The sequence below is a fragment of the Thunnus thynnus genome, chromosome 6 (genome assembly GCF_963924715.1).
Source record: "Thunnus thynnus chromosome 6, fThuThy2.1, whole genome shotgun sequence".
In the NCBI taxonomy this organism is placed as follows: domain Eukaryota; kingdom Metazoa; phylum Chordata; class Actinopteri; order Scombriformes; family Scombridae; genus Thunnus; species Thunnus thynnus.
The window spans coordinates 34,977,260-35,003,307 of NC_089522.1; the positions used below are offsets into that span (position 1 = coordinate 34,977,260).

General features: G+C 40.7%; 2 protein-coding genes across 5 annotated transcripts in view; both read right to left on the bottom strand.

The window, feature by feature from the left end:
* LOC137185207 (macrophage mannose receptor 1-like) overlaps positions 1-26,048 on the bottom strand; it is a 35,995-nt gene that overhangs the window by 5,333 nt on the left and 4,614 nt on the right. The window contains exons 1-3 of one of the 2 annotated variants that reach the window (XM_067593542.1): positions 2,149-2,310; positions 1,743-1,933; positions 532-751 (exon numbers count right to left, since the gene is read on the bottom strand). In XM_067593542.1, coding sequence (XP_067449643.1) covers positions 532-751; positions 1,743-1,933; positions 2,149-2,284 — 547 coding nt within the window. In that variant the 5' untranslated portion in view covers positions 2,285-2,310. Of the gene's footprint in view, positions 1-531; positions 752-1,742; positions 1,934-2,148; positions 2,311-26,048 lie in introns of those variants that run through there. The other variant, XM_067593543.1, reaches the window with a different exon arrangement.
* On the bottom strand, positions 10,889-25,099 carry LOC137185206 (macrophage mannose receptor 1-like). 3 transcript variants are annotated; one of them, XM_067593540.1, is made up of 8 exons: positions 24,728-25,099; positions 24,291-24,512; positions 19,479-20,282; positions 19,078-19,256; positions 16,425-16,644; positions 15,265-15,597; positions 13,577-13,671; positions 10,889-11,642 (listed from the first exon to the last, which is right to left on the bottom strand). In XM_067593540.1, the coding sequence occupies exons 3-8, from the start codon at positions 19,618-19,620 to the stop codon at positions 11,523-11,525; spliced, it is 1,089 nt and encodes a 362-aa protein (XP_067449641.1). In that variant the 5' UTR covers positions 19,621-20,282; positions 24,291-24,512; positions 24,728-25,099; the 3' UTR covers positions 10,889-11,522. The 3 variants fall into 3 exon arrangements, with proteins under 3 accessions (XP_067449641.1, XP_067449640.1, XP_067449642.1); XM_067593539.1 differs by having other exon boundaries at positions 24,291-25,099; XM_067593541.1 differs by lacking the exons at positions 24,291-24,512; positions 24,728-25,099 and having other exon boundaries at positions 19,479-22,286.

Genomic DNA, 26,048 nt, shown 5'->3' on the forward strand with positions numbered 1-26,048 from the left:
ACTTCAATAAAAGAATGCATTCATTAAAATAATAATTAAAGACACTGACATCTTAAGAAATATTAATGAGTATTTTTAACAGCCTCTTCACATGTCTACACTTCACTCTTTAGATGTTCTGCATCCAGTGGTGGAAAGTAACTAAATATATTCACTTAAGTACTGTACAAGTACAATTTTGAGGTGATGATTGTGTTTATTACTATTTTTGAATGATAAATCTCAGTATGGAGCTGCATACATATGAATATGCAAGCACACATTCATCCATAAAGACACATCAGAGCCACTTTGCCTCCTTTTCTTACCCCTTTCGACTGAGGCAGTGACGTGGGATAAACTTGTGTTAATGGTGGAGTTGAATGGGTCAACAGGCTTCATATAAACTGGCTTCATGACTCAACTTCACACCTTGAATTGAACACAGGGCTCACATTTATGTGATTTTTATGTAACGGACTATTTAGGCCCAAATCTGTAGGAAACTGAAGAGTAACTTCAGAAGAACAAACCATTAGTTATAACTCTCACCTCTGACATCAGAGCAGACTGCACGAAAGGATTTGGTACAATTCGCATCGTTCCATTGTCCACCATCATACATCTGTGCGCAGTATTCTGCACTGTGTTGGTTGTTTGGTTCCCCAGGGTACCATTTTCTGAACTCAGCCTCCCCGGGTTTATAGAAATGTCTGTCTGACAGCGACCACCTCCAGCTGTTCACGTCATTGTACAGTCCTATCCAGGCTCGCTGAAAGCAAGATTTGATTGTGTTATACAGCATTTGTCTTTGTTCAGCTTATAGGATGATTCACAATGTTTCCAGTGTGTTAAACCAGCAGTCAGGAGTCCATATGAACAGTGAAAGAGGTTTTCCTCGCTGTAATCATTCCTCCTGTTCATACTGACTATTGAAAGATCCTTCAAATGTGCTTTCAAAGGAAGTGATGGAGGCCAAAATCTATACTGTCGCTCCTGACTGATGTTTTAAGACAGTTATAAAAAATTGTGAACCCGTCCTTTAAAGCTGATCAATACTTTTGCATAAAATTTTCATTCCCACTCTGACTTTAAGAGGAGATTTTACCTAAAGTAACTGATACATTTTTAGTTGCTTGTGCTATAAATTCAGTAATTTAATGGTACATAGTAATATTATAGTTATTACAATTATTAAAATAATAATGGTGGTGAAAGTGATGATAATTATTGTTACACAGTACTGGGTTTCTATTGACTGGAACTATTCATACATATTTATTATCATTGTTTTTATTTTATTTAATTTTTAAATTAAACTTTAAATTCTTCTTTGTTTAAATTGTCTGCTCTTTTCCGTTTGAACTTGTCAAGAACTTTGAGCTGCATTTTGTGCATGAAAGGAGCTTTATGACAAAATGTATTATTCTTATTCTTTTTCATATTATTACAATATGAAATTAAAAACATTTTTGTAAATATTGTATCTTTGTTGTCCAATTTCCTGATATTTACACATATATTGCACATTTTGCTTTCTGTTATTGCTCCCACATAAAGTCCCACTTAAAAACAAACTCATTGGGCCATATTTACTGAGAAAGTGGAACATTTGTACTAAAATGTTCATCACAGCCTGAAGAAAATGTACTAAAGCAGCAGCTCAGCGTGTGTGACAGTCACACCTCTCAGCTACATACTGTCATTGTCAAAAATGTAAATGAAAGAGAGACAGAGTAGATAGTAGAGAAAAGTATATTCACATAGCTGTATTCCCGGTAGACCATTTTGCTTAAATCTGCCATGTTGTTCAGGATCGTCACATCCTCCATGTTGTCGATCGTGGCCAGGTCAGTGTAATTGTCTCTGCAGTAACTCTGCGCTTCAGTCATGGTCTTTGGCTCATAAACAAAGTGGTACTGACATTGAGCGTATGATGAGACGGCACACAGCACTGTGATGACAGACATGCACAATGATTAGATCTGGCCTAAAAATGACTTTTCATTTCAATGTATTCATGTGTGTCATTGTTTTTGGCAGTAAAAATTATGGATGTGAAGTTCCAATATGGATGTGATGAACATAAAAAACATAAACTATCATTTTGCATTTCATATATATATGAATATATAAATATAAATATACATATATAAAAAAAACACTTGCCTGATGCAGCTGTGATGCTGAGAAGAACTTTCTCCATCTGTTTCTTTCTGCTTCTCTCTTTTAGTCTGTGACTGTTGATATGCAGTTGTAGATTATACACTAACCTTTTACAGTACCTCACCTTTATAAGCTTCATGCAAAGTGGTTATTAATGTTTATTATTTTCCTATCAGGCTCTTCAGTTTCTCACTGGCTGATTATGCAGCTGTATGCACTATATTAAACTCTTACCTTTTATTGGCTTCATGCAAAGTGGTCATGGTGTTTATTATTTTCCTATCAGGCAATGTTTCACACTGGCCCATTATGTAGGTTTTCTGATGCTGTACTGACTATCAGGTCAAGAATGATCCTCTTTTCCAAAAACAGTTTGATATTGGTTTGTTTGTCCCAGTATGATGGAGGTTTCTTACTGACTGCAGCCACATAAAGCCAAGAAAATATGTGATGAATCATTATTATTCATCTTAAGGCAGTGATGTATAGGGCTTCAACTAAGGTTATTTTTATCATTGATTAATCTGTTGATTATTTTCTCAAATAATTTATTAGTTGTTTGATTTATAAAATGTCAGAAAACAATGAAACATGTCAATCAGTGTTTCCCAAAGCCCAAGCTGTCGTCTTCAAAAGTTTTGTTTTTTCCACAACCCAAAGATATTCAGTTTACTGTCATAGACAGACTATTATATTATATTGTTCACTTAGTTGTGAGACAGTAAAACATAAAACAATATAATATAATCTAAAGACAATAAACATAAGAGTATAAGTTTCCATTTCACTCCCCCTTTTAGCATTCCATGCTAACTTTAAATCTTCAGTTATCTACCCTGTGTCCTGTAGGCTCCGTCCAACCCAACAATCGGTCGAGTTCAAAGGATCCTCAAGAGAAATGAAGACTCCTGACAGTGGTCACAGGTGTGGACCAAATAGTAAAATACCACACTCTAAACTCAGTTACTGAAATAACACCTGTGAATGGGTGTTCTTCAAAACAAGTCAGTGCTTGAGGTTTGTCTAAATTATCAATGCTCACTTTACACAAACCACTGTATACAAGGTGTGTGCAATTACTCGCACCCCCATGGGTAAGTCATATATGTGTTGTAAAGGTAATGAAAGACCAAAGGATTGGCTTATCAATTTAACGTACAGAATTCTGGAAGAAAGATCATTGTTCCTTTGCTTTGTTAATATGTGTATGTCCTTGAGAGAAAGAATGTACCTTAGGAGGCCCACTCCTTTCTTTCCACCCTGGCTTAGGCCCAAATAAGGTAACATTCTGGGTCTTGGTGTAAACAGAACATGTTAAGGGGTCAAAGGCCACATATAGCTCGGGGCTCTTGGTTTCCTGAGTCCTTGGGAGATGTGGCTCTTGTCTAACATACATGTGCATGTAAATGTATATCTCGTGGCTGTGTGCCATTGGCTGTAATCATATAAGCCGATACATTGACCAATCACAGATCATTTCTCTGTTCCTTGTGCAACTGTAATAGATTAGGTTTGCTCTTTGTTTGTTGAGACGAACTGGTGCAAATTTTTGTGTGTTCTGTCTCTTATTGTCTTATTGTACAATAATATTTTTCTAATCTTCAACCCAGCAGTGTTTTGTGTATTATTTCATATGTGTGTTTAGTGTTTTCAGACAATTTCCATGACAGTGTCACATTCAAGTTTCACACAAGGAACGGTCTGTAATAATTCAAGTCTTTGAATGCAGGAGTATCACAGCGTTGCTTAATCAACAGGTACAGCAGGTAATAAAGGTGTTCTCTCAGAGCTCGGGGCACCTCTCTCTGTTCAGTTATCAGGCTCCGAGATGCTCGTTCAATCATTTTAGTGGAACATGTAAAGGATATGGGGACCTCGTTCTGTCAGGAGCTTAACCAAGTGAGGATGTTTCAGCTGCTGTGTTCGTGAACGGCAGGTGAGAAGTCGTCACTTCTCTGACATGTGGCCTCCATTGACTCTCAGCAGGTTTTGAAACCACAGTGAGTGTGATCCTCTTCTCCCTGATATGTGGCAGCCGATGGCTCTTGGTAGGTTTTTAAACCTCAGTGAGAGCGGCCCTCACCTTCAGTTACTTCTCTTCCTCATCTGTGAGCAGTATGGGACTCTCTCCTTGAGCCTCCATCACGAGTGGCGGCACCTTTACCCGTTTGCAGTGGCTGGCGTGCACCCATGTGGTTCTCTCTGTGACCATTACTGCTGAGATGGTGGTGAGGAGAACCTGGTACGGCCCTTTCCACCTGGCCTGGTTCCAACGTTTTCCCCTGTGTTCCTTCTAGGAACACAGTTGATTATTTGCAATAATTATCAATTATCAAAGATAATTAACTAATTATAACAATTAATAGAATTATTAATATGAATTAACAAATACGGGGCACCACCCGGAAACCGGGACCATTAACCAAACAAGGTAGTCTCATAAATGGGAGTTCACCTAGAATGTTAATATCTGAGAGATATCAACATTCAAGGGTGAAGAAAGAAGGGTGAATTCAAGCTCTGACTCCTTCAATCAGCCACTTTTCACAATATTACACACAATAATGACAGAAGAACTTCTCTTTAAAGATATAACAGTGTTTATTAAACTTAGTAAAATTAACAAAGTTAACAAATGCTTCATTCAATAAACAACTATCCTAAAATCTAATCCTACCAAACAAAACACAAACAGCTATGTACAGGGTTGGACACATGCAGGGGAATGCGTGTGTGTGTGCGTGCGTGTGTGTGTGTGTGTGTGTGTGAGCGTGCGTGTGTGTGACAAGATGGTGACGGGGCCTGACGTGATGAAGTCGTTGGTCTGCGACGCGGATGTGACTATGGGAGGAAGTCACGTTGCGCGAGAACCGGATGGCAGAAATGTGGCGGTGTCTCAGATAGACAGAAGCAAGACCATGCCGCCTGGTGGACGGCATCTCGCACTCACCCACTTCTCTGAAAAACACACGTGTCTGATGGCAGATAAGGAAAGACAAAGCGAAGCTTTGTCCGACGTTATCTGACCATCAGATGTGCAAAAGATGTCGGTGCATGTATGTGTGTGTGTGCGCGCGTGTATGTGTTAGTCAGAAGAGAGAGGGAAAAAGGAGAGAAAGCGATCGTGAGAGGAAGAGAAGCGGTTCCTTTGTCCACAGACAGTGCGCGTACGGACGGCAGTCTGTAACACACGTTGTCTGGTTTCTGACCGACAAAGCAACTTACTTCCTGACTCACGATGGCACAAACACAGCAGTAGTCCCGAGCGGGACAAACACAAAACAGTCTAGTGTGGTGAACACAACTAAACAGGCAGCAAACTTAAAATACTCCTCAGAGTAAAGCAGGAAAAATGGACTCGGCGGTCTGTCAACAGCACAACAAACAATAGCAAAAGCTAAGAGCTAAATGCTAAACAACAGCAACTGATGCTGATAAGAACACACAACTAACACTGCCTCTGCCCAGACGTATGCCTCTTACTTGGTCGCTTCAGAAAGCGAGCAGGGTTTGTGTGTAGTCCGTTGTTATGTCCGGCTTTGTCCTGGGCTCGGATGCAGACAGTGGCCGTTCTCGCACGGTCGGCGAAAAGCACGGCAGCTGGCTCTCGGCGGCGTGGCGGAGAGAACAGCAGAGTCGACTCGGTGAAGAAGCGTTTCTTCCGCGAGGGGAGTCTTCGATGAGGGGAAAACATGTGCGTGGGGTACCCCCTTTAGTCAGCTGACTCAGAGGAACAGAAGTTACCCCTAGCTCAGTGACACGGGAAAGGCGTGTGCTTCAGGGCACGTTCAGTTTTTAAAGGGGCGGTGATGTCACGGCTGCGTCATCAGGACGCTTCGCTGTGCAGGAGCGTCTCCGCCAATGAGGCTGTATGTTGACTGTTCCCTGCTGAGGTGTGAAAATCGCAAAGCATCCTTGGAAATTGAGTTTGCAATGGACTCCCATTGTCTGTAAGCAGCATTTTTGGTGCTATTCTTTTGTCTCGGGGGAAACAAAGGAACAAGCACCTCGTGGTCAGGCCTCACAGGTTACATGTAGGCCTTCTCTGTGTGACCTCATGGTTTGAGGCCCAACATCCCCCCTTTGGTCTGAAGAGTGGGGTGCTGGCCACAATCTTCAGAGCAACCCAAGGGCCGAGCAGTCCCTGTGGGTTAGAAGTAACCTGGTGGTCACACAGTCCATGTGCTCCAGAGACAATGGGAAGGCTGCTGGAACAGTCCGTATTTCCTGAGAACAAGAAAGGGTTGAAACAGTCCATACAGTTCAAAGTTCAGAGTTCAGAGGCTTGTCTGGGCAGCTACTGAGGCAAAGTCTGAGGCAAAGTCAGGCTAGTGACAAAGGCAGAGTCTGGGCAGTGTTCTAACAGACCTATGTACATTCAAGAATTAACCAACACATTCCTTTTGCTGCTCTTTCGTTATCACCACTAAACACAACACAAAGGTCATGAAAGAAAAGGAAAGGGAAAGGTGGTTAAATGAATAGGCTTACTCCTGAAGGAGGCTGGAGTTAGCCAGTGGACTGGCGCAGAGTGGCGTGCTGGATGGAAGGAGGGAGTCCAGTCTGGCCTGTGTGTGTTGAATGTACCTGTACAAGATGTGTGAATCCTAGTTGTAACTGGATTTGAAGTGCAATGCCAAGACTATATGTCAGATGTGTTTGTGAAGGTTGCATAGCAGTAGTAGTAGCAGATCTAAGCACTTAGTCTAACTTACATAATCACCTATGTTACACCTGACCTCAAACCTGACATAATATCTAAGGCATGCAAAGGTTATGGGGAAACAGACTGCAAGCTGATGGTAACCATGGTAACGGAGGGAGTGGTAGTAAGCGTTAGTGCATGCTGGGTTGTGGGTACAGTACACTACGCTCCACTGGAGGGGACACTACCACAATGGCTCCACCCCCCTTCGATGTGGAGGCTGCTCCATGCATCTAGGGAGTGGAAATGGCTGAAAAAGCTCAGTCAGGGGGAAGGTCTGGTCATCACCCCTGTGGTTTCGGTTCCCACCCCGCCGGCGAGGTGGTCGGCGCCTGTGAGGTCCTGTTCTGCCATCCGTCTTGGCGCAAGGCATCTTGTTGCCTTCCAGCGCTAGGTTGGCATTTCCTGAGGTGTGGATCCACAGGACTCCGGCGTCGTCTTCTTGCCCTCTAGCAGGGAGCGTGAGGTGATGTGACTCACCCTGGTAGCGTTTGACTCCCTGGAGATAGTTGTCTGAATCTTGACTATCAGAGTCGAAGCATTCGACGTCGCTTGTGAGGGACTTGAGCTGTCAAGTGCGCAAACGTTGGTGTCGATGTGGCGGCGGGCTGTCTGCAACATCAGAGACTCCAGAGTCGCTCAGGTCACCAAGGCGATGAGGACGACTTCTTCCTCCTTCTGGTGGGGATGGAGTTCTGCTGAGACAGGGGTGTGAGCTCTGTGGTGTGGTCAGCTCACTGGTCAAGGGGGGCCTGGAGGCATTCACGCCGCTCTCATCTGTGGAGTGATCCTCCCCCCTTCGATCTGAACACAAAGGGGTGTGGCTGAGGACTGAGAGGGGTGCACCATCGGAGTGAGGGGCACCTGCATCCATTGGGTGGGCTGATGGAGGCACTTGGCAGTCATCTGGACTGTTGAGGTCAGGGACTGCATCACCAGGGGTCGCTAGGCTACTAGCTTGCATCTCCTGGTGGACTAGGGTCATCTGCTCCTTTACCTGTAGGGCTTCTTGGGGCAGGCTTTGGCTGGTTGCGCCGGGAGAAGGGACCTCTTCGAGGTCAGGAACATCACTTGGTTCCTGGATGGCCATGTCGACAATGGTGCTCGTCTGTCTGGTCTGGCCTTCTTCGTGTCTGTCCTCTGGTCTCGTCTGAAGAGATTGGATCTGCGCGCGCAGGGTCCTGTTTGCGTCCTGTAGCCAGATTATCTCAACACCTGAGCGTAGGCGGTCTTGACGCAGCCTGCGGTTCTCCTCCAGTACAGCCTGGTAGCTGTGTTGCAGCTGGCTCTGTTGTGCTTGGCTCTCTGCGGCTAGCAGCTGGGCTCTGCCTCTTCCTTGGTCGCTTCAGAAAGCGAGCAAGGTTTGTGTGTAGTCCGTCGTAATGCCCGGCTTTGTCCTGGGCTCGGATGCAGACGGTGGAGGAGGGAACAACAGAGTCGACTCGGTGAAGAAGCGTTTCTTCCGTCTCTAGGGAATTTGAGGATGCTGGTTGCAGCAGCGGTCTCTCTTGGATCCAGGAATGTGTTCGGGTGAACACGGGCGAAGTCTTGTCTCGTCCGGCGAGGGGAGTCTTCGATGAGGGGAAAACACGTGCGTGGGGTACCCCCTTTAGTCAGCTGACTCAGAGGAACAGAAGTTACCTCATTTATTAATAAGGTCTATAGTAACCCCTTATTACTTTTATAAACTCTGATGAATTAGGGACAGTAAGCTCTGTAACAGATTTATATTATAACAGGCTTTAAACAGTGACATGAAATAAAGGAATAAAACTGTCTGCATTACTTTGCTGTAATCAGGAAAATGATTGTTCTACTGAAAAAATAAAATTAAGAAACGTGGGGGATTTTCATTTGTATGGGCAGGGGTTTAAATATTTTCATTCAAAAATAGTCATTTCCACAGAACTGGGCTTCAGTCTGCCCCTCCTCTTGCTCACTACCTCTCCAGCTTTGGAGACGACCTGTTCACATGACACCGATGTTGCTGGCATGTAAAGGTTCCTTAAACATTATTGGAGATTGACAAGCACCCGCTCCGCCATCAACCCCTATGATTCAACCAACACACTCGCAGTCTCACACATGTGCACAACACACTCCGGATACGTGTGTGACGTAACAAAGCTTTGTTGTGATGGTGTTAAGTCTCACCCTTGGTCGGCCTTATGGGGTGAACAACAATCCACCATTTACCCAAAGTAAAACTCTAACACCTTTTAAAACAATCAAACCATGGGATTTATTAAGAAAAACAACAAAACTGCAAATGAGTAGTTTTAAGAATGATTAATAATTTGAAGGCACAAATTATGAATCATACAAAGACTTCTCAAAATCCTGCCCCCTGACAGCTCCTGGCCTCTGTAGTTCCCTCCAGTGTGTCAGTCTGTGTAAGTCGTGGATGCTCACAGGTAGAGTGGCAACTAACAATTATTTTCATTATCAATTAATCTGCTGATTATTTTCTCAATTAATCGATTAGTGTTTGGCCCAGTCACGTGTACAGCTTCACTGAAATGTCGTCTAGAAAGTTAATCTCGGTTTTGTGAGGCTAACAGGTCACTGAACACATCATCTGCATTACAAGCTCCATGGAGCAAAGTTATTCAATATAACTTTTATGTGTATATTGCAAGTCCTGCATGAAAAACCTACTGTACATAAAATTATATGGCCTAAGTATTATCAGCAAAATGTACTTAAAGTATTAAGGTAAAAGTACTCATTACAGTAACAGTTTATGGTGAATGATTTGTTTACTCTGCACATTTGTTCAGTAATTTTCCCTTTTTGCTATAATTTTGTTTGACCACGTCCACAGACAACTACTGACCACAATCTGCAGTTAATGATCTGTATTAACTTCAAGTCAATAATATATCCATTACATTAATAAAGCTTCACTCCTCAATTATTGAACATTTTCATTGATGTAAATGTTGGTATGAATATTAATAAATTCAAAGATACAGTAGAGAAAAGAGAAAATGTAATAATCAAAATATTTCAGTCTATTGACAGAAATATTAATTAAAATGATTCATCTTTCAAATACCTACTTTAGTGAAAAAACTGTTCCATTTCAATTGTGTGAACAAACATTTTGTATTTTAGAAATAGCTTATAAATAATCTGTGAATTGCTGATCATTAAAGTGCCTACAACATGTGAAGATTTGAAAATGTCTGACTTTGATGATCTCTTGTGATAGTATCAAGACAACACCTGCAGCTGCTGTTCTGAACCAGGCTGACACACACTTTGACATTGATTGTCTTGTTTTAATCACTTATGGAACAATTTAAAAGATGATCATTCTTACAGTTATATACACTCAGCGAGCATTTTATTAGGAACACCAGTGCAATCTAACATACTCCAGTACACCACCGCCCAATGTGACCTCAATAATAAGTAGCAGTAGAATCTTCACCTTTCTGACATAAACTGAAAATGTATTAACTTCATAATTCAACATCATTCCTACTAATTTATTACAGACTTGTCCTACTCATTCATTTATATTCTACTATAGAGTCTTAACATCTTCATCTTCCTTTATGTTCCAATAATGTGGTTAAATTCTCATTTAAATAAGGTTTTTAATGTTTTGTTGAATTCACTCGTCATCTTTTAAAAAAACATCTTAAACACACATATCAGTAACTTCCCAGTAAAGTGGTGACCGTTGGACAACTGGAGTGAGAAATGATGGTTATAAGAAGAGAAAAGAAATACAGTACAGACCAAAAGTTTGGACACACCTTCTCATTCAATGAGTTTCCTTTCTTTTCATGACTACTGACATTGTAGATTCACACTGAAGGCATCAAAACTATAAATTAACACATGTGGAAATATGTACTTAACAAAAAAGTGTAAAACAACTGAAAATACGCCTTATATTCTAGTTTCTTCAAAGTAGCCACCTTTTGCTCTGATTACTGCTTCGCACACTCTTGGCATTCTCTTGATGAGCTTCAAGAGGTAGTCACCTGAAATGGTCTTACATTTCAGAAAATAATATAATACAGTAAATAATATTTCTTTCCTCTTCTCCTTCTTTCTTTTTATTTTTTATTTTGTAGTAGCAACATAATATTTTTATTTAATGTAATTCTGTTTATCTCGTCTCTGAGATTCTATGAGACGTGTTTGTGAATGCTTATAGCTTGCTATCTATTTACTAAAATTCGAGTATATGCAGGTAAAAGTGTGTTTGTATATATATGAATGTCTTTGTGTGCAATTCAAACCAAACGTTATTAGGGATCATTTTTTCTGTTTTAGCATACAAAACATACAATTACTATAAAAGACTTCAGGATAATTCTGGTGATTTTCTATATTTTTCTTCGTGTCAACAAATCTCATGTTTGAGATGCTTTGGATACACACACAATACTTGCTAGTAGATCAGTTCATTGCTGGTTTGGATCCAAACATGAAGGAAAATCACCAGAATGATCCTTTAAGTATGTTATAAAAATTGCAAGTTTTGTGTGCATAATCAAATAAAATAATTCCTGATAAGGTGACAGCATAAAACTACATACAGTATGATCATTATTTGTGTAATTTAAAGACCACAAGAAAATATTTTTTACATTTTTAAAGAATGAAGGAAAAAATCTTTCATGGAAATAGACGGACCAACTTCTACACAACATTAAAACTCATCTTTCTTTGTCTTCTTCTCGACCTTGTGGAAGACTTTTCCATCGGACTGCTTCCTCCAGCTCAGTTTGACGTCTCCATTCACCCCCTTCTGCTTTAGCCTCTGTTTGAGCTGAGATACAAAAACATTTACTGTCCTGAATATCAGTCACAGACAGTGGTGGAAGGAGTACTCAGACCCTGTACTGAAGTAAAAATACAGCAGTGTCAAAATACTCCATTACAAGTAAAAGTCCTGCATGAAAAACCCTCCTACAGTAAAAGTACATAAGTATTATGAGCTTGATGTAGTTAAAGTATTGCAGTAAAAGTACATAAGTATTATGAGCTTGATGTAGTTAAAGTATTGCAGTAAAAGTACATAAGTATTATGAGCTCGATGTAGTTAAAATATTGCAGTAAAAGTACATAAGTATTATGAGCTCGATGTAGTTAAAGTTTTGCAGTAAAAGTACATAAGTATTATGAGCTCGATGTAGTTAAAGTATTGCAGTAAAAGTACATAAGTATTATGAGCTCGATGTAGTTAAAGTATTGCAGTAAAAGTACATAAGTATTATGAGCTCGATGTAGTTAAAGTATTGCAGTAAAAGTACATAAGTATTATGAGCTCGATGTAGTTAAAGTATTGCAGTAAAAGTACATAAGTATTATGAGCTCGATGTAGTTAAAGTATTGCAGTAAAAGTACATAAGTATTATGAGCTCGATGTAGTTAAAGTATTGCAGTAAAAGTACATAAGTATTATGAGCTCGATGTAGTTAAAGTATTGCAGTAAAAGTACATAAGTATTATGAGCTCGATGTAGTTAAAGTATTGCAGTAAAAGTACATAAGTATTATGAGCTCGATGTAGTTAAAGTATTGCAGTAAAAGTACATAAGTATTATGAGCTCGATGTAGTTAAAGTATTGCAGTAAAAGTACATAAGTATTATGAGCTCGATGTAGTTAAAGTATTGCAGTAAAAGTACATAAGTATTATGAGCTCGATGTAGTTAAAGTATTGCAGTAAAAGTACATAAGTATTATGAGCTCGATGTAGTTAAAGTATTGCAGTAAAAGTACATAAGTATTATGAGCTTGGTGTAGTTAAAGTATTGCAGTAAAAGTAGTGGTTTGGTCCCTCTGACTGATATATTATTATATATGACATCATTAGATTATTAATAGTGAAGCATCAGTGTTAGAGCAGCATGTTACTGTTGTAGCTGCTGGAGGTGGAGCTAGTTTACACTACTTTATATACAGTTAGCTAGTTTAGTCCAGTGGTTCCCAACCTAGGGGTCGGGCCCCTCCAAAGGGTCAGCAGATAAATCTGAGGGGTGGTGAGATGATTAATGGGAGAGGAAAGAAGAAAAAACAAAGTTCTGATACACAAATCTGTTTTCAGTTTTTGGACTTTTTCTCTAATCTTTGATTTTTGCTGAAATATTGGATCATTTGAACATTTATTGAAATGAAAGCATGTGAGAAATTTAGAGGGAAAAATCACTATTTGGTGGAGCAGTTAACAACTCATAGACATGTGAAATGTGACCCCGACTACACACTGCTTTTTGTAAGACGTCAAAAGACAAAAAGGTTGGAAACCACTGGTTTCATCTTTAACAATGTGTTGTATTTTAAAAAGCTTGTTATATTATCCATTGTGTCAAATCTTCATCTGAAAAGTAACTAAAGCTGTCAAATAAATGTAGTGGAGAAGAAAGTACAATATTTCCCTCTGAAATGTAGAAAGTAGCATCACATGGAAATACTCAAGTAAAGTACAAGTACCTCAAAACTGTACTACAGTACAGTACTTGAGTAAATGTACTTAGTTACTTTCCATCACTGTTCACAGAGAAAACTTTTCACTAAAAGCTCTTGTTCAGTTACATTTTCCTCATCTGGAATCTCTGTTTTAGAAACAACCTGCTTCACACTTTAATATTCATATTTATTACAGTTTAACTTCAGATGATTTATTCTTTCTTCTTTTGACTCTAGTCTGCTTTCAGTAATGATGACACATAAATGTTTTAAAGAGATCAAACATGATCTACCTGCTTCAAGATGTTCTCCATCACAACAGGATCATTCAGATCCAGAGCGGAGTTCTTCTTCAGACTCACTCGCACCACGTACTTTGAAACAGGCGCTTTGAAAAACAAACAGGCTTCATCAGCTCACTTTGTCTTCTGAGTGTTGTTTTATTGACACGTTTTTCATACCAACATATAAACTGCACAGACATCAATGTCCCAAACTCAACTTAAACACACACACACACACACACACACACACATACACACACACACACACCAGGGGAAAGGGATACAAGTTCATCCATGTGTCAAGGACACAAAATGTCATAGCAGTACACATCATCCACATGTGATTGTTAATTACAACCCATCAAACACGGGAGTTTAAAAACATAAACAAAGGAAACACCCAATCTATATATAAATACAAATATGGTCAAAGGTATTTGGCCTTGAGTCCAGGTATTGAAAAAAGGGACATTTTAAATGATTAAATGACATGTGAATGACCAACACAAGCTCATGCAACCAGTTTCTGAAGCTTTCTGAAGTTTTGAGAATATGTTTGTTTGCTAGTATCACGTTCATCAACAGAGCTGTTTGAATGTGAAGAGTTAAAGAGTCCTCTGAGCATCCAAAGAGAACCAAGTCTCTGTCAGGAGAGAGTCCTGAGGTAAACAATGTACCATCACCTGATTTACATTTATCACAGCTTGGAGACACAGAGGGATAAAATTTATATCATTTATATATATGATCTTAGACTGAAAACAGTGAATGACTTTGAACTGAATGAACCTGTGTCTGCTGTTTATTGAACAACTATGAAGAAGGGAAAGTGCAGTTCTCCATATTTTATCAGGCAACATAGTATTGATTTCCCTTTCTCAAGCCTTCTGTATACAGTTGACAGAGCTTCTTACACTCTGGCGAAAGAGAAAGCAATTCCAAAAAAGTATGTCTCTCTCAAGTGGACTCAAACTGAGGGATTCACAGCATCATAGCGCAGAGTCTGCTCTCCTGAGGATGACAAATGACTCGCTCCTGTCCCTAGACTCAGGAAATCACACTCTTTTAATTGTTTTAGATCTATCTGCTGCCTTTGGCACAGTTGACCACTCCGTCCTCTTGGACCACCTTCAGTATGTTGTTGGCATTCAGGGGCCCTTCTGTGGTTTGCCTCCTACCTCCAGGACAGATCAGCATCTATTAAAATTGATAATGTGTCCTCTTCCTCTGCATCTATCACATGTGGAGTACTAAAAGGTTCCATATTAGGCCCTATTCTATTTTCCATTTACATGCTTCCTCTGGGGTCTATTTATAGAAAATATAATATCTCTTATCATTGCTATGCAGATGACACCCAGCTGTACCTCCCCCTCAGTCCTGCTGATCCGAGCTGTTTTAACTCCTGCTGAGCTGCATTGAGGATGTAAAATCCTAGATGGCAAAAAGCTTCCTGCAGATAAACCAGGATAAAACTGAGGCCCTAATTTTATACCAAGAACAGAGACCACATCACTTTTCTACTACTCAGCTAAACAAGCACATTTGAAGGGATCTTTTAATAGTCAGTATAAACAGGGGGAATGATTACAGTGAGGAAAACCTCTTTCACCGTTCATATGGACACCTGACTGCTGGTCTAAGACACTGGAAACATTGTGAGTCATCCTTTAAAGGCTAACTGAATCATGGCTTACCTTTGTAGCAAACAAATGCTGTCTTTGTATCACAGTGCCAGTTTTCCCATTGTCCAGAACTACCAAAGTCTGCTGCCACACAATACTCATTGCCGCCATTAGGTTCCGATGGAGACCAGTTCCTAAAGGAGGAGTTGCTTCCATCAGACCACTTCCAGGAGTCTCTGAAGAGGCCGATCCAGACTTTTTGTCCTGCAGGTATCAGATCCTTCACCTTCTGGTTCTCTTCTTCATTTCTCACACTGGCCAGGTCTGTGTAGTGCTCTCTGCAGTGGTTCTGGGCCTCAGTCCATGTTATGGTAGTGTTGATGAGGACAAATGTCACATTTGACCCTGAAAATAGACCACAGTGAAAAACTGTGTAGAAGTGACATACAGTTTTCCCGGGTCTTGGTAGCCTACAGCTACAGACATTTGTTGCATGTCGTTCCCCTCTTACTACCCCCGTTTCCTGTCTGTTACTTTACATTAGTGAATAATGAATAATGCCAGTTTCTGTAGCAGTTTCTGTGTCATTATAAATCCACAGAGAACCACCTCAATAAAAGAATGCATTCATTAAAATAATAATGAGTATTTTTAACAGCCTCTTCACATGTCTACACTTCACTCTTTAGATGTTCTGCATCCAGTGGTGGAAAGTAACTAAATACATTTACTTAAGTACTGTAAAAGTACGATTTTGACAGACAGACAGACTGGCAACTTTATTTATCCTGAAAGGGCAATTCAGTTTGGCAGTGTATCCAGACCATGCGTAAGAAAAAACAAAAAAGAAAAACAACAAAAAAACAAAAAAAACAAACAAACAGATCTATGCCAGAGACAATGAATGAATTGAATGATAAATCTCAGTATGGAGCTGCATACATATGAACATGCAAGCACACATTCATCCATAAAGACACATCAGAGCCACTTTGCCTCCTTTTCTTACCCCTTTCGACTGAGGCAGTGACGTGGGATAAACTTGTGTTAATGGTGGAGCTGAATGGGTCAACAGGCTTCATATAAACTGGCTTCATGACTCAACTTCACACCTTGAATTGAACACAGGACTCACATTTATGTGCTTTTTATGTAAGTAACTATTTAGGCCCAAATCTGTAGGAAACTGAAGAGTAACTTCAGAAGAACAAACCATTAGTTATAACTCTCACCTCTGACATCAGAGCAGACTGCACGAAAGGAATTGGTACATTTCTCATCGTTCCATTGTCCACCATCATACATCTGTGTGCAGTGTTCTGCACTGTGTTTGTTGTCTGGTTGCCCAGGGTACCATTTTCTGAACTCAGCCTCCCCGGGTTTATAGAAATGTCTGTCTGACAGCGACCACCTCCAGCTGTTCACGTCATCGTACAGTCCTATCCAGGCTGCCTGAAAGCAAGATTTTATTTTTTTTATACAGCATTTGTGCTTGTTCAGCTTAAAGGAAGATTCACAATGTTTCCAGTGTGTTAAACCAGCAGTCAGGAGTCCATATGAACAGTGAAAGAGGTTTTCCTCGCTGTAATCATTCCTCCTGTTCATACTGGATATTAAAAGATCCTTCAAATGTGCTTTCAATGGAAGTGATGGAGGCCAAAATCCACAGTGTGTCCACACAGTCATTTAAAAGTCTGTGTGAAGCTTCTATTCAGCTTCAGCAGTCTGAGTTAGTCATATCAAGTGGATATCTGACACATTTACAGTCTTTTTAGAATCAAATTCCCTCTTTGTGTTTCCTCGGACAGTGTTTCCCTGTTGAGCTGCAGGTGGAAGTATAGTAACAGAAAGAGGAACTTTGGCACTAAAAAGCCTGTAACGTTGAAATATATCTACTTGATGTGACTCATTTGGACGCTGAAGCTTCATATTAGCTTCAGATAAACTTTAAAATCCATTTTTGCACAGAGGGAGGACTGTGGATTTTGTCCTCCATCACTTCCATTGTAAGGTCATTATGAAGGGATCTTCTAATGGTCAGTATGAAGAGGAGGAATGATTACAGCAAGAAAAACATGTTTCACTGTTTATTTGGGCTCCTGACTGTTGTTTTAAGACAGTTACAAAAAATTGTGAACCCATCCTTTAAAGCTGATCAAAACTTTTGCGTAAAATTTCCATTCACACTCTGACTTTAAGAGGAGATTTTACCTAAAGTAACTGATACACTTTTACTTGCTTGTGCTAGTAATTCAGTAATTTAATGGTACATAATAATATTATAGTTATTACAATTATTAAGATAATAAAGACCATTTAATGAAAATTTGTGGAAACTAATGAAATCTAGAGATGCTGCACTAAGGAAGGCAATTAAAAGTAGAAGAGACACTGACATGCTGATTTATAAAGGTTTAAGGAACAAAGAGCTAAGAGAAGCTAAATCTCGTTTTTATCTCAATATTTTAAGTGAGGCAAAAGGCAACAGTAAATTGTTCCTGAAAAACATCAATAATCTCACAAGGAGGGACCCAAAATTTTTAAGAGATTTTAAACTCAAAGTACAAGGAAAGTTAATTGCAGATCTTACTGTTTCATCCTGGAGAAACAGCCATAAAACCTCTTAAGTCCTTATACAAACAAAGTATTAAAAACTCTGGACAAAAAAAAATGCATTTCCATCACTGTAGGGTTCTGGAGAAATACAATTTACTGAGCTTTGACAATTTTAGATTATTCTCAAATTTGTGCCTAGTTTATAAAATGTTAAATGGTTTGGCCTCCTCCACTATGTGACTTTGTGTTCACTCGCTCAGTAAGTTCTGTTAGATCCTCCAGAATATCCTCTAGATGATTGGACCATTTCATCACACTGCATTTGGACAGTCAGCTTTCTCTGTGAAAGCCACGACTCAGTCGAATGTCCTACCTGATGATATGAAGAACTGTAGTTCAATCAGTACATTCAAAACCAAATTTAAAAAAAAACTGCTAAAAACTACTCAGCTCTGTAACCACTGAATCTAAACTTCATCTATGGTCTTCTCATTAGCGCAGGTAGTCTTGCTTTTAATTTAATTGTCTAATATCTAATAGACATTGTGGATGTAAGTGATGTAGCTGTTGTGTGTAGCTTTGTGTTTTGTATTTTGGTATGGTGTGTTCTGTGTGTTTTTTGCTTTGTACTGCTTGCTGTTTTATGTTTTGATTGCAGATGTAAATTAGCTTTGAGCTAACTCTGGTGCAGTGCATCTTTTATGTTTAAAACTGTACACTGTCAATAAATAAAATTCAAATATGATGATGGTGAAAGTGATGATAACTACTGTTACACAGTATCAGGTGTGGACAGACCTTTCTATTGACTGGTAGTATTTATACATATTTATTATTACTGTTTTTATTGTATTTAATTTTTTCTATTAAACTTTAATTTTTTACTTGTTTAAACTGACTTCTCATTTCTGTTTTAACTTGTCAAGAACTTTGAGCTGCATTTTGTACATGAAAGGAGCTTCATGAAAAAAGTTTATTATTCTTATTCTTTTTCATATTATTACAATATGAAATTAAAAATATTTTTGTAAATATTGTATCTTTGTTGTCCAATTTCCTGATATTTATACATATATTGCACATTTTGCTTTTTAATATTGCTCCCACATAAAGTCCCACTTAAAAACAAACTCATTGGGCCATATTTACTGAGAAAGTGGAACATTTGTACTAAAATGTTCATCACAGCCTGAAGAAAATGTACTAAAGCAGCAGCTCAGCGTGTGTGACAGTCACACCTCTCACCTACATACTGTCATTGTCAAAAATGTAAAATCAAAGAGAGACAGAGTAGATAGTAGAGAAAAGTGAATTCACATAGCTGTATACCTTGTATTTCATTTTGCTTAAATCTGCCATGTTGTTCAGGATCGTCACATCCTCCATGTTGTCTATCATGGCCAGGTCAGTGTAACTGTCTCTGCAGTAACTCTGCGCTTCAGTCATGGTCTTTGGCTCATAAACAAAGTGGTACTGACGTTGAGCGTATGATGAGACGGCACACAGCACTGTGATGACAGACATGCACAATGATTAGATCTGGCCTAAAATTGACTTTTCATTTCAGTGTATTCATGTGTGTCATTGTTTTTGGCAGTAAAAATTATGGATGTGAACTTCCAATATGGATGTGATGAACATAAAAAACTATAAACTATAAAAACTATCATTTTGCATTTCATATATATAAATATATAAATATAAATATACATATATAAAAAAACACTTGCCTGATGCAGCTGTGATGCTGAGAAGAACTTTCTCCATCATCGTCTGTTTCTTTCTGCTTCTCTCTTTTAGTCTGTGACCGTTGATATGCAGTTGTAGATTATACATTAACCTTTTACAGTACCTCACCTTTATTAGCTTCATGCAAAATGGTTATTCATGTTTATTACTTTCCTATGAGGTTCTGCAGTTTCACACTGGCCGATTATGTAGGTTTTCTGATGCTGTACTGAATATCAGGTCAAGAATGATCCTCTTCTCCAAAACAGTTTGATATTGGTTTGCTTGTTCCACTATTATGGAGGTTTCTTAATGACTTCAGCCACATAAAGCCAAGAAAATCAAGTTTCAAGGTTCATGGTTAAAGCTCAAGGGTAATATACTGTCATTTGCATGCTTACACATGAAACGAAATTTGTACTCAGGTCCAGCAGCATACAATGCAATAAGTCTAAAAATAATCTATAATAATTAGTCCTATACCAAGAATAAATAACAATAATAAGCATATCTAATAAATACAGCAGTGCAGTGGATTAAAAAAAGCTGAGCAGCATGATAAACAGGAGCGTTAAAAACAGAGCAGCATGTTAAATTAAGCAGCACAGCAGGCAAAATGGTGAGAGTGCATCTAATGAGGCATGGAGTTCACCAGTCTAACAGCCTCTGGGTAGAAGCTGCGTTTGAGCCTAGTTGTTCTGGTCTTAATGCTCCGCAGCCTTTTGCCCAAGGGGAGGGAGTCAAACAGTCCATGGGTCGCGTGGGTAGGGCCCCCCATGATACGGGCTGCACTGCTCCTGCACCTGCTGATATAGATAACAGTTAGATTTTTATTCATCAACACTGTAACACTGAAAACAGTGATCAAACATTAACATGAACAGTGTCTCTAGTCTCTAGAATATCAGAAAATAATAATTAGATACACAGGTTACTCTCTACATATGTAGCGTATTTAAAATGTTGTGGGTAAATTGAGCCACTGACTCAACTTGCCTCAACATCACTGGCATGATTTATCCCACATCCACCATTTTGACAAAACTGTTTCACACAGTGGGTCAGATCCACAAGTTTATGACCTTGTTTTGTAGCTTACACTGATTTAAATTAACATGTAATAATGTCCAAAACATACAGTGCTGCCTGAAAGGTTGTGAACACTTTTGAATTTTCTCTATTTGTGCATAAATTTGACCTATAACATGATCAGATTTTTACACAAGTCCAAAAACTAGAGAAAGGGTACCCAGTTAAACAAATGAGACAGTAAGTCGTCCTGGTCTAGAGGCAGCAAAGAAGGTCCAAACCATGATGCTACCACCATCATGTTTCACAGATGGGATAAGGTTCTTATGCCGGAATGCAGTGTTTGCTCATCACCAAACATAATGCTTCTCATTGAAGCCAAAAAGATCGATTTTGGTCTCATCCATCCACAGAACATTTTTCTAATCACATTCTGGACTATCCACGTGGTCTTGAGCAAACTGTAGGCGACCAGCTGCAAATTCCTCCACACTTGTTCATTCTGCGGGGGAGCCAGAGCCACATGCCCACACAACCCGACAAAGCAACAGCTGTAGTCAGCCCAATCGGAGCGGCAACCAGGAAGTACTCTGGGAAAAAGAGGCTCATCATCAACCTCTCATCCACCCACGGTTCCACTGTTCCAAGCATTAACAGCCTGATTCCCAGCCTGGAGTTTTCCATGCAATACGCCACCATAGACCACGCTATTTGCCTCATCCACCTCGCAGGCCAGGGAGCATGGTTGTCCAAGGCGGACATCACAAGTGCTTTCAAAGTCCTCCCCATCCACCCCGACTACTGGCACCTCTTCGGGGTCTCCTGGAAGGGCGCATACTATTTTGCCACGTGTCTAACCTTCGGCTGCTAGCCCAAAAGAAAAAAAAATAAATAAATTGTCCGAAGCCCTCTGCTGGATTCTTTCCAACAATTATAAACTCCCGTACGTCATCCACCTACTTGATGACTTCCTCACGGTCACGCCACCGTCTTCGACCCCGTCATATGGTCTCACCACAATGATTTCCGCATTCACTGATCTCGGCGTTCTCCTGTCTCCAGAGAAAACAGAAGGCCCAAGCAAATCCTTGGAATTCCTCAGCATCACCCTCAACTCCATTACACTCCAAGCATCTCTGCCTACTGAGAAACTCCACCGCATTTCTCTGCTCATTCAAAACTTTCTCATGGCCAACACATGCACCAAACGTCAATTACTCTCTCTGCTGGGCCATTTCAACTACGCCACCCGCATCATCCCTCAGGGCTGATCGTTCTTGTCACACCCTCTCTCCATAGCCACCGCCGTCCCATCTGTCCACGACCACGTCACGCTAGACAGCAGCCGACGCCTCCCCTTCAGTCGGCTTTGGCAGTTACTACGGCGGCAGATGGTTCTCTGCTGAATGGCCACCCGACTCCTCTTCCCTGGCCCCTTCCTCCACCATTTCGGAAATGTACCCGATTATCATTGCTGCCATCCTTTGGGGGCATGAATGGTCCAAAAAGACCATCGCCATCCACTCTGACAACAGCGCCGTCGTCGACATCCTCAACAAAGGCCGGTCACACAAACTGGACATCATGCAGTTCGTGCGCAAGCTCACATTGGTTTCAGCCCAGCACCAGTTCATCATCCGAGAACTCCACATTCCAGGCCACAAAAACGCAATCGCTGATTCACTCTCTCGTTTCCTGTTTCAGAAATTCAGACAACTAGCTCCAGCCTCCAACCCTCTTCCAACTCCAGTCCCACCGTTTTCAGCCACAATCTACAACTGAACCTGCAACTGGAACAACTGGCCCTCGAACACTATCTTCGTACCTCACCGGCTGGAATTCCTTTAAAGCCTTTCACATCTCCCACGGACTCCCATTCCCTTCACTGGACATTCTTAACCTCTCCTGCTTCATTACATTCTCCCACACGCAACTCAAGATCAAGTCTTCCACCATACAGACTTACCTCAGTGGAATCAATTTCTTTGTTAAATTGATTTCCGGAGCACAATGCCCAGCCTTGTCCCACTCTCATATTAATATGTTAATTAAAGGTCTCCGCAAGGCGGAACTGCACCCCGCACCAAAACGTTCACCCCTCACGTCGGACCTTCTGGTCCGATGCATTCACACACTCTGCACAGACTACTTGTCTCCCCACATAGACAAAACCCTAGAGTCCATGTTTTTACTAGCCTTTTTTGGCTTCCTATGCTGCTCAGAAATCACAGCTCCTTCCTACTCCTTTGATCCATCACTACACGCCACATTGTCCGACATCTCTTTCCACTCTTCAGACACACTCATCTACCACCTCAAACGCAGCAAGACTAACCAGTCGGGTCAACCTCAACCCATCTACCTTTTCCGCCTAGATTCATACATAAGTCCTTACGAACCCATCCACGAGTACATCAACACAAGACTAGCCAACTGAGCTTCCCCTCAAGACCCTCTGTTCATCACGGAAACAGGAAGGGTAGCAACACGTTTTTGGTTCCATCACCACATGCGCTCAGTACTTGCCAGATCCGGAATACCCCCAGACCAGTTCTCAGGACACTCATTCTGCATTGGAGCCGCTTCCACCGCCTCTAGACAAGGCATTCCCGACAACGTCATCAAAATCCTCGGCCGTTGGTCATCCCCCGCCTATCATACCTACATCCATCACGACCTGGATAACAATAAGAAATCCCATTCTCGCCTCTCTGGTTGAAGTCTCTTTGGGGGCCTCATACAGATGCCGGATCATCGAGACAGCACCCCCACCCTGAGTCTCAACCCCCTGTTCCCACTTACCTCCCCGACGTCGACGCCTCTCATCTATCATATCATATTCTAGGAGGAGTGGTCTTGGTTAGTGAAATGAAGTTTATAGACTTATAAACAAAGTTCAGGAACCAAAGACCACGCCTTGTACGCAACCCATTTCCGCACCACAGAGTATTTAAACACACCATATCCACTCCTATTCCCTTTGTCTCAGCTTGCAAGTCCCTCCCACCCGACCCCTCCACTAACTTTCCTCTCTTCTCTGCTCGAACACAGGAACAGGGGGCCTCGTACAGATGCCAGATCATCGAGACAGCACCCCCACTCTGAGTCTCAACCCCCTGTTCCCACTTACCTCCCCGACGTCGATGCCTCTCCTCCTTTCATCTATCACTCCCCTATCCACTCCCTCCTTCCCCTCCTTCCCGCCTGCTCTTCTTTCTCCCCATCCCTCGACCCTCATCCCCTCGACCCCTGCCCCCTCATCCCGCACCCCACGACCTCGACCCTCACCCCCGCATCCTCACACCCCCGACCCTCTCCCTTCCCCCATCCATCCTTCCCTCTCCAACCATCCCTCTAACTATCCTTCCTCCTTTTCACCCTGCCTTCCATCACACTCCCAACAAACCATTAAATCCATATTCTAGAAGGAGTGGTCTTGGTTAGTGAAATACAAGTTTAAAATATAGAATAATCATTTTTGAAACTGTAAAGTGAGCAAGGCTTTAAAATAAAAAACTGAGACAAACAATTAAGCAACGTGTCATCTTTTTATGTTTGCTGCTAATTGCGTTAATTATAATCTACCAGCTAACGTTCATTACTGGAAAATGTGGATGTTGAGCTAAGCTAACGTTAAACTGTTAACATTAACTACGTTGACATTAACGTTACAATACAGCTTTACGTCATTAAATGAATATTTGAACTCTATTAAAATATTCAACAGTTCAAAGTGTTACTGACCAGTCTTACTGTTAGAATCTGTTCTTGTTAAATGAGCTCACCTGATGAATGACTGAAACTCAGAGCGTTGTGGCTCCTCTGTGTCCATGGCAACAGCAAGACATGATGATGTCACATGCATTGCCTTCACGGGCTCTCGCAGATGAGTTAACTTTTAAAATCATAAAAATTCTGCTTTGTCCAAGCTGCTTAAATGTGGCATCACGGGTTGTAGATCATTGTTAGAATCACGGAGACACCTGTCAGTCACGTGTACAGCTCCACTGGAATGTCAAAGTTAATCTCGGTTTTGTGAGGCTAACAGGTCACTGAACACATCATCATATAGAGCATAAGACTGTCTGCATTACAAGCTCCATGGAGCAAAGTTCAATATGACTTTTATGTGTATATATATTTTAGCAGTGGTGGAAGAAGTATTCACATCCTTAATGTAAAAATATCCGTTACTAGTAAAAGTCCTGCATGAAAAACCTACCGTACATAAAATTATATGGCCTGTCAAGGCAGATGGCGTCCACCTAGAGTCCGGTTCTGCTTGAGGTTTCTTCTCGTTAAAGGCGAGTGTTCTTTCCTTGCTGCTGTCACAAAGTGCTGCTCATGGGTTAATGTTGGGTCTCTGTAAATTAAAGAGTTCAATGTAGACCTGCTCTATGTGGAAAGTGCCCTGAGATAACTTCTGTCTTCAACACTAAGGCATAATGTGGCTTTATGATCAAGGGTTGATGTCGAATACCATTAAAATTAAAATATAATTTCTTTACTGAAGTTGAATTAGCTTCCCCTTAGCATTGCAATACGTTAGCATCAAGTCAAACACTTCGACTCACTCTTGCTGAATAATTTTCATTATTATATATATATTTGATAATTTATAGGTATTATTATTATTATTATTATTATTATTATTATTATTATTATTATCTTATGCTTCATCATGTATACTCCAGATTTTAGTTACCAATAAATATCTTAATTTATCCTAAAAGTGGTTGGTTGTATTCTTTGAGCAACAGTTGACAGAGCTTCTTACACTCTGGCGATAGAAAGCAATTCCAAAAGAGTATGTCTCTCACAAGTGGCTCAAGACTCAAACTGAGGGATTCACAGCATCATAGCGCAGAGTCTGCTCTCCTGAGGGTGACAAATGACTCGCTCCTGTCCCTAGACTCAGGAAATCACACTCTTTTAATTGTTTTAGATCTATCTGCTGCCTTCGGCACAGTTGACCACTCCGTCCTCTTGGACCACCTTCAGTATGTTGTTGGCATTCAGGGGCCCTTCTGTGGTTTGCCTCCTACCTCCAGGACAGATCAGCATCTATTAAAATTGATAATGTGTCCTCTTCCTCTGCATCTATCACATGTGGAGTACTACAAGGTTCCATATTAGGCCATATTCTATTTCCCATTTACATACTTCCTCTGGGGTCTATTTATAGAAAAGTAATATATCTCTTACCATTGCTATGCAGATGACACCCAGCTGTACCTCCCCCTCAGTCCTGCTGATCCGAGCTGTTTTAACTCCTGCTGAGCTGTGTTGGGCCTCAAACCATGAGGTCACACAGAGAGGGCCTCCATGTAACCTGTGAGGCCTGACCACAAGGTGCTTTTTTCCTTTGTTTCCCCTGAGACAAAGGAATAGCGCCAAAATGCTGCTTACAGACAATGGGAGTCCATTGCAAACTCCATTTCCAAGGATGCTTTGCGATTTTCACACCTCAGCAGGGAGCAGTCAACATACAGTCGCACTGATGACACAGCCGTGACATCACCGCCCCTTTAAAAACTGAACAC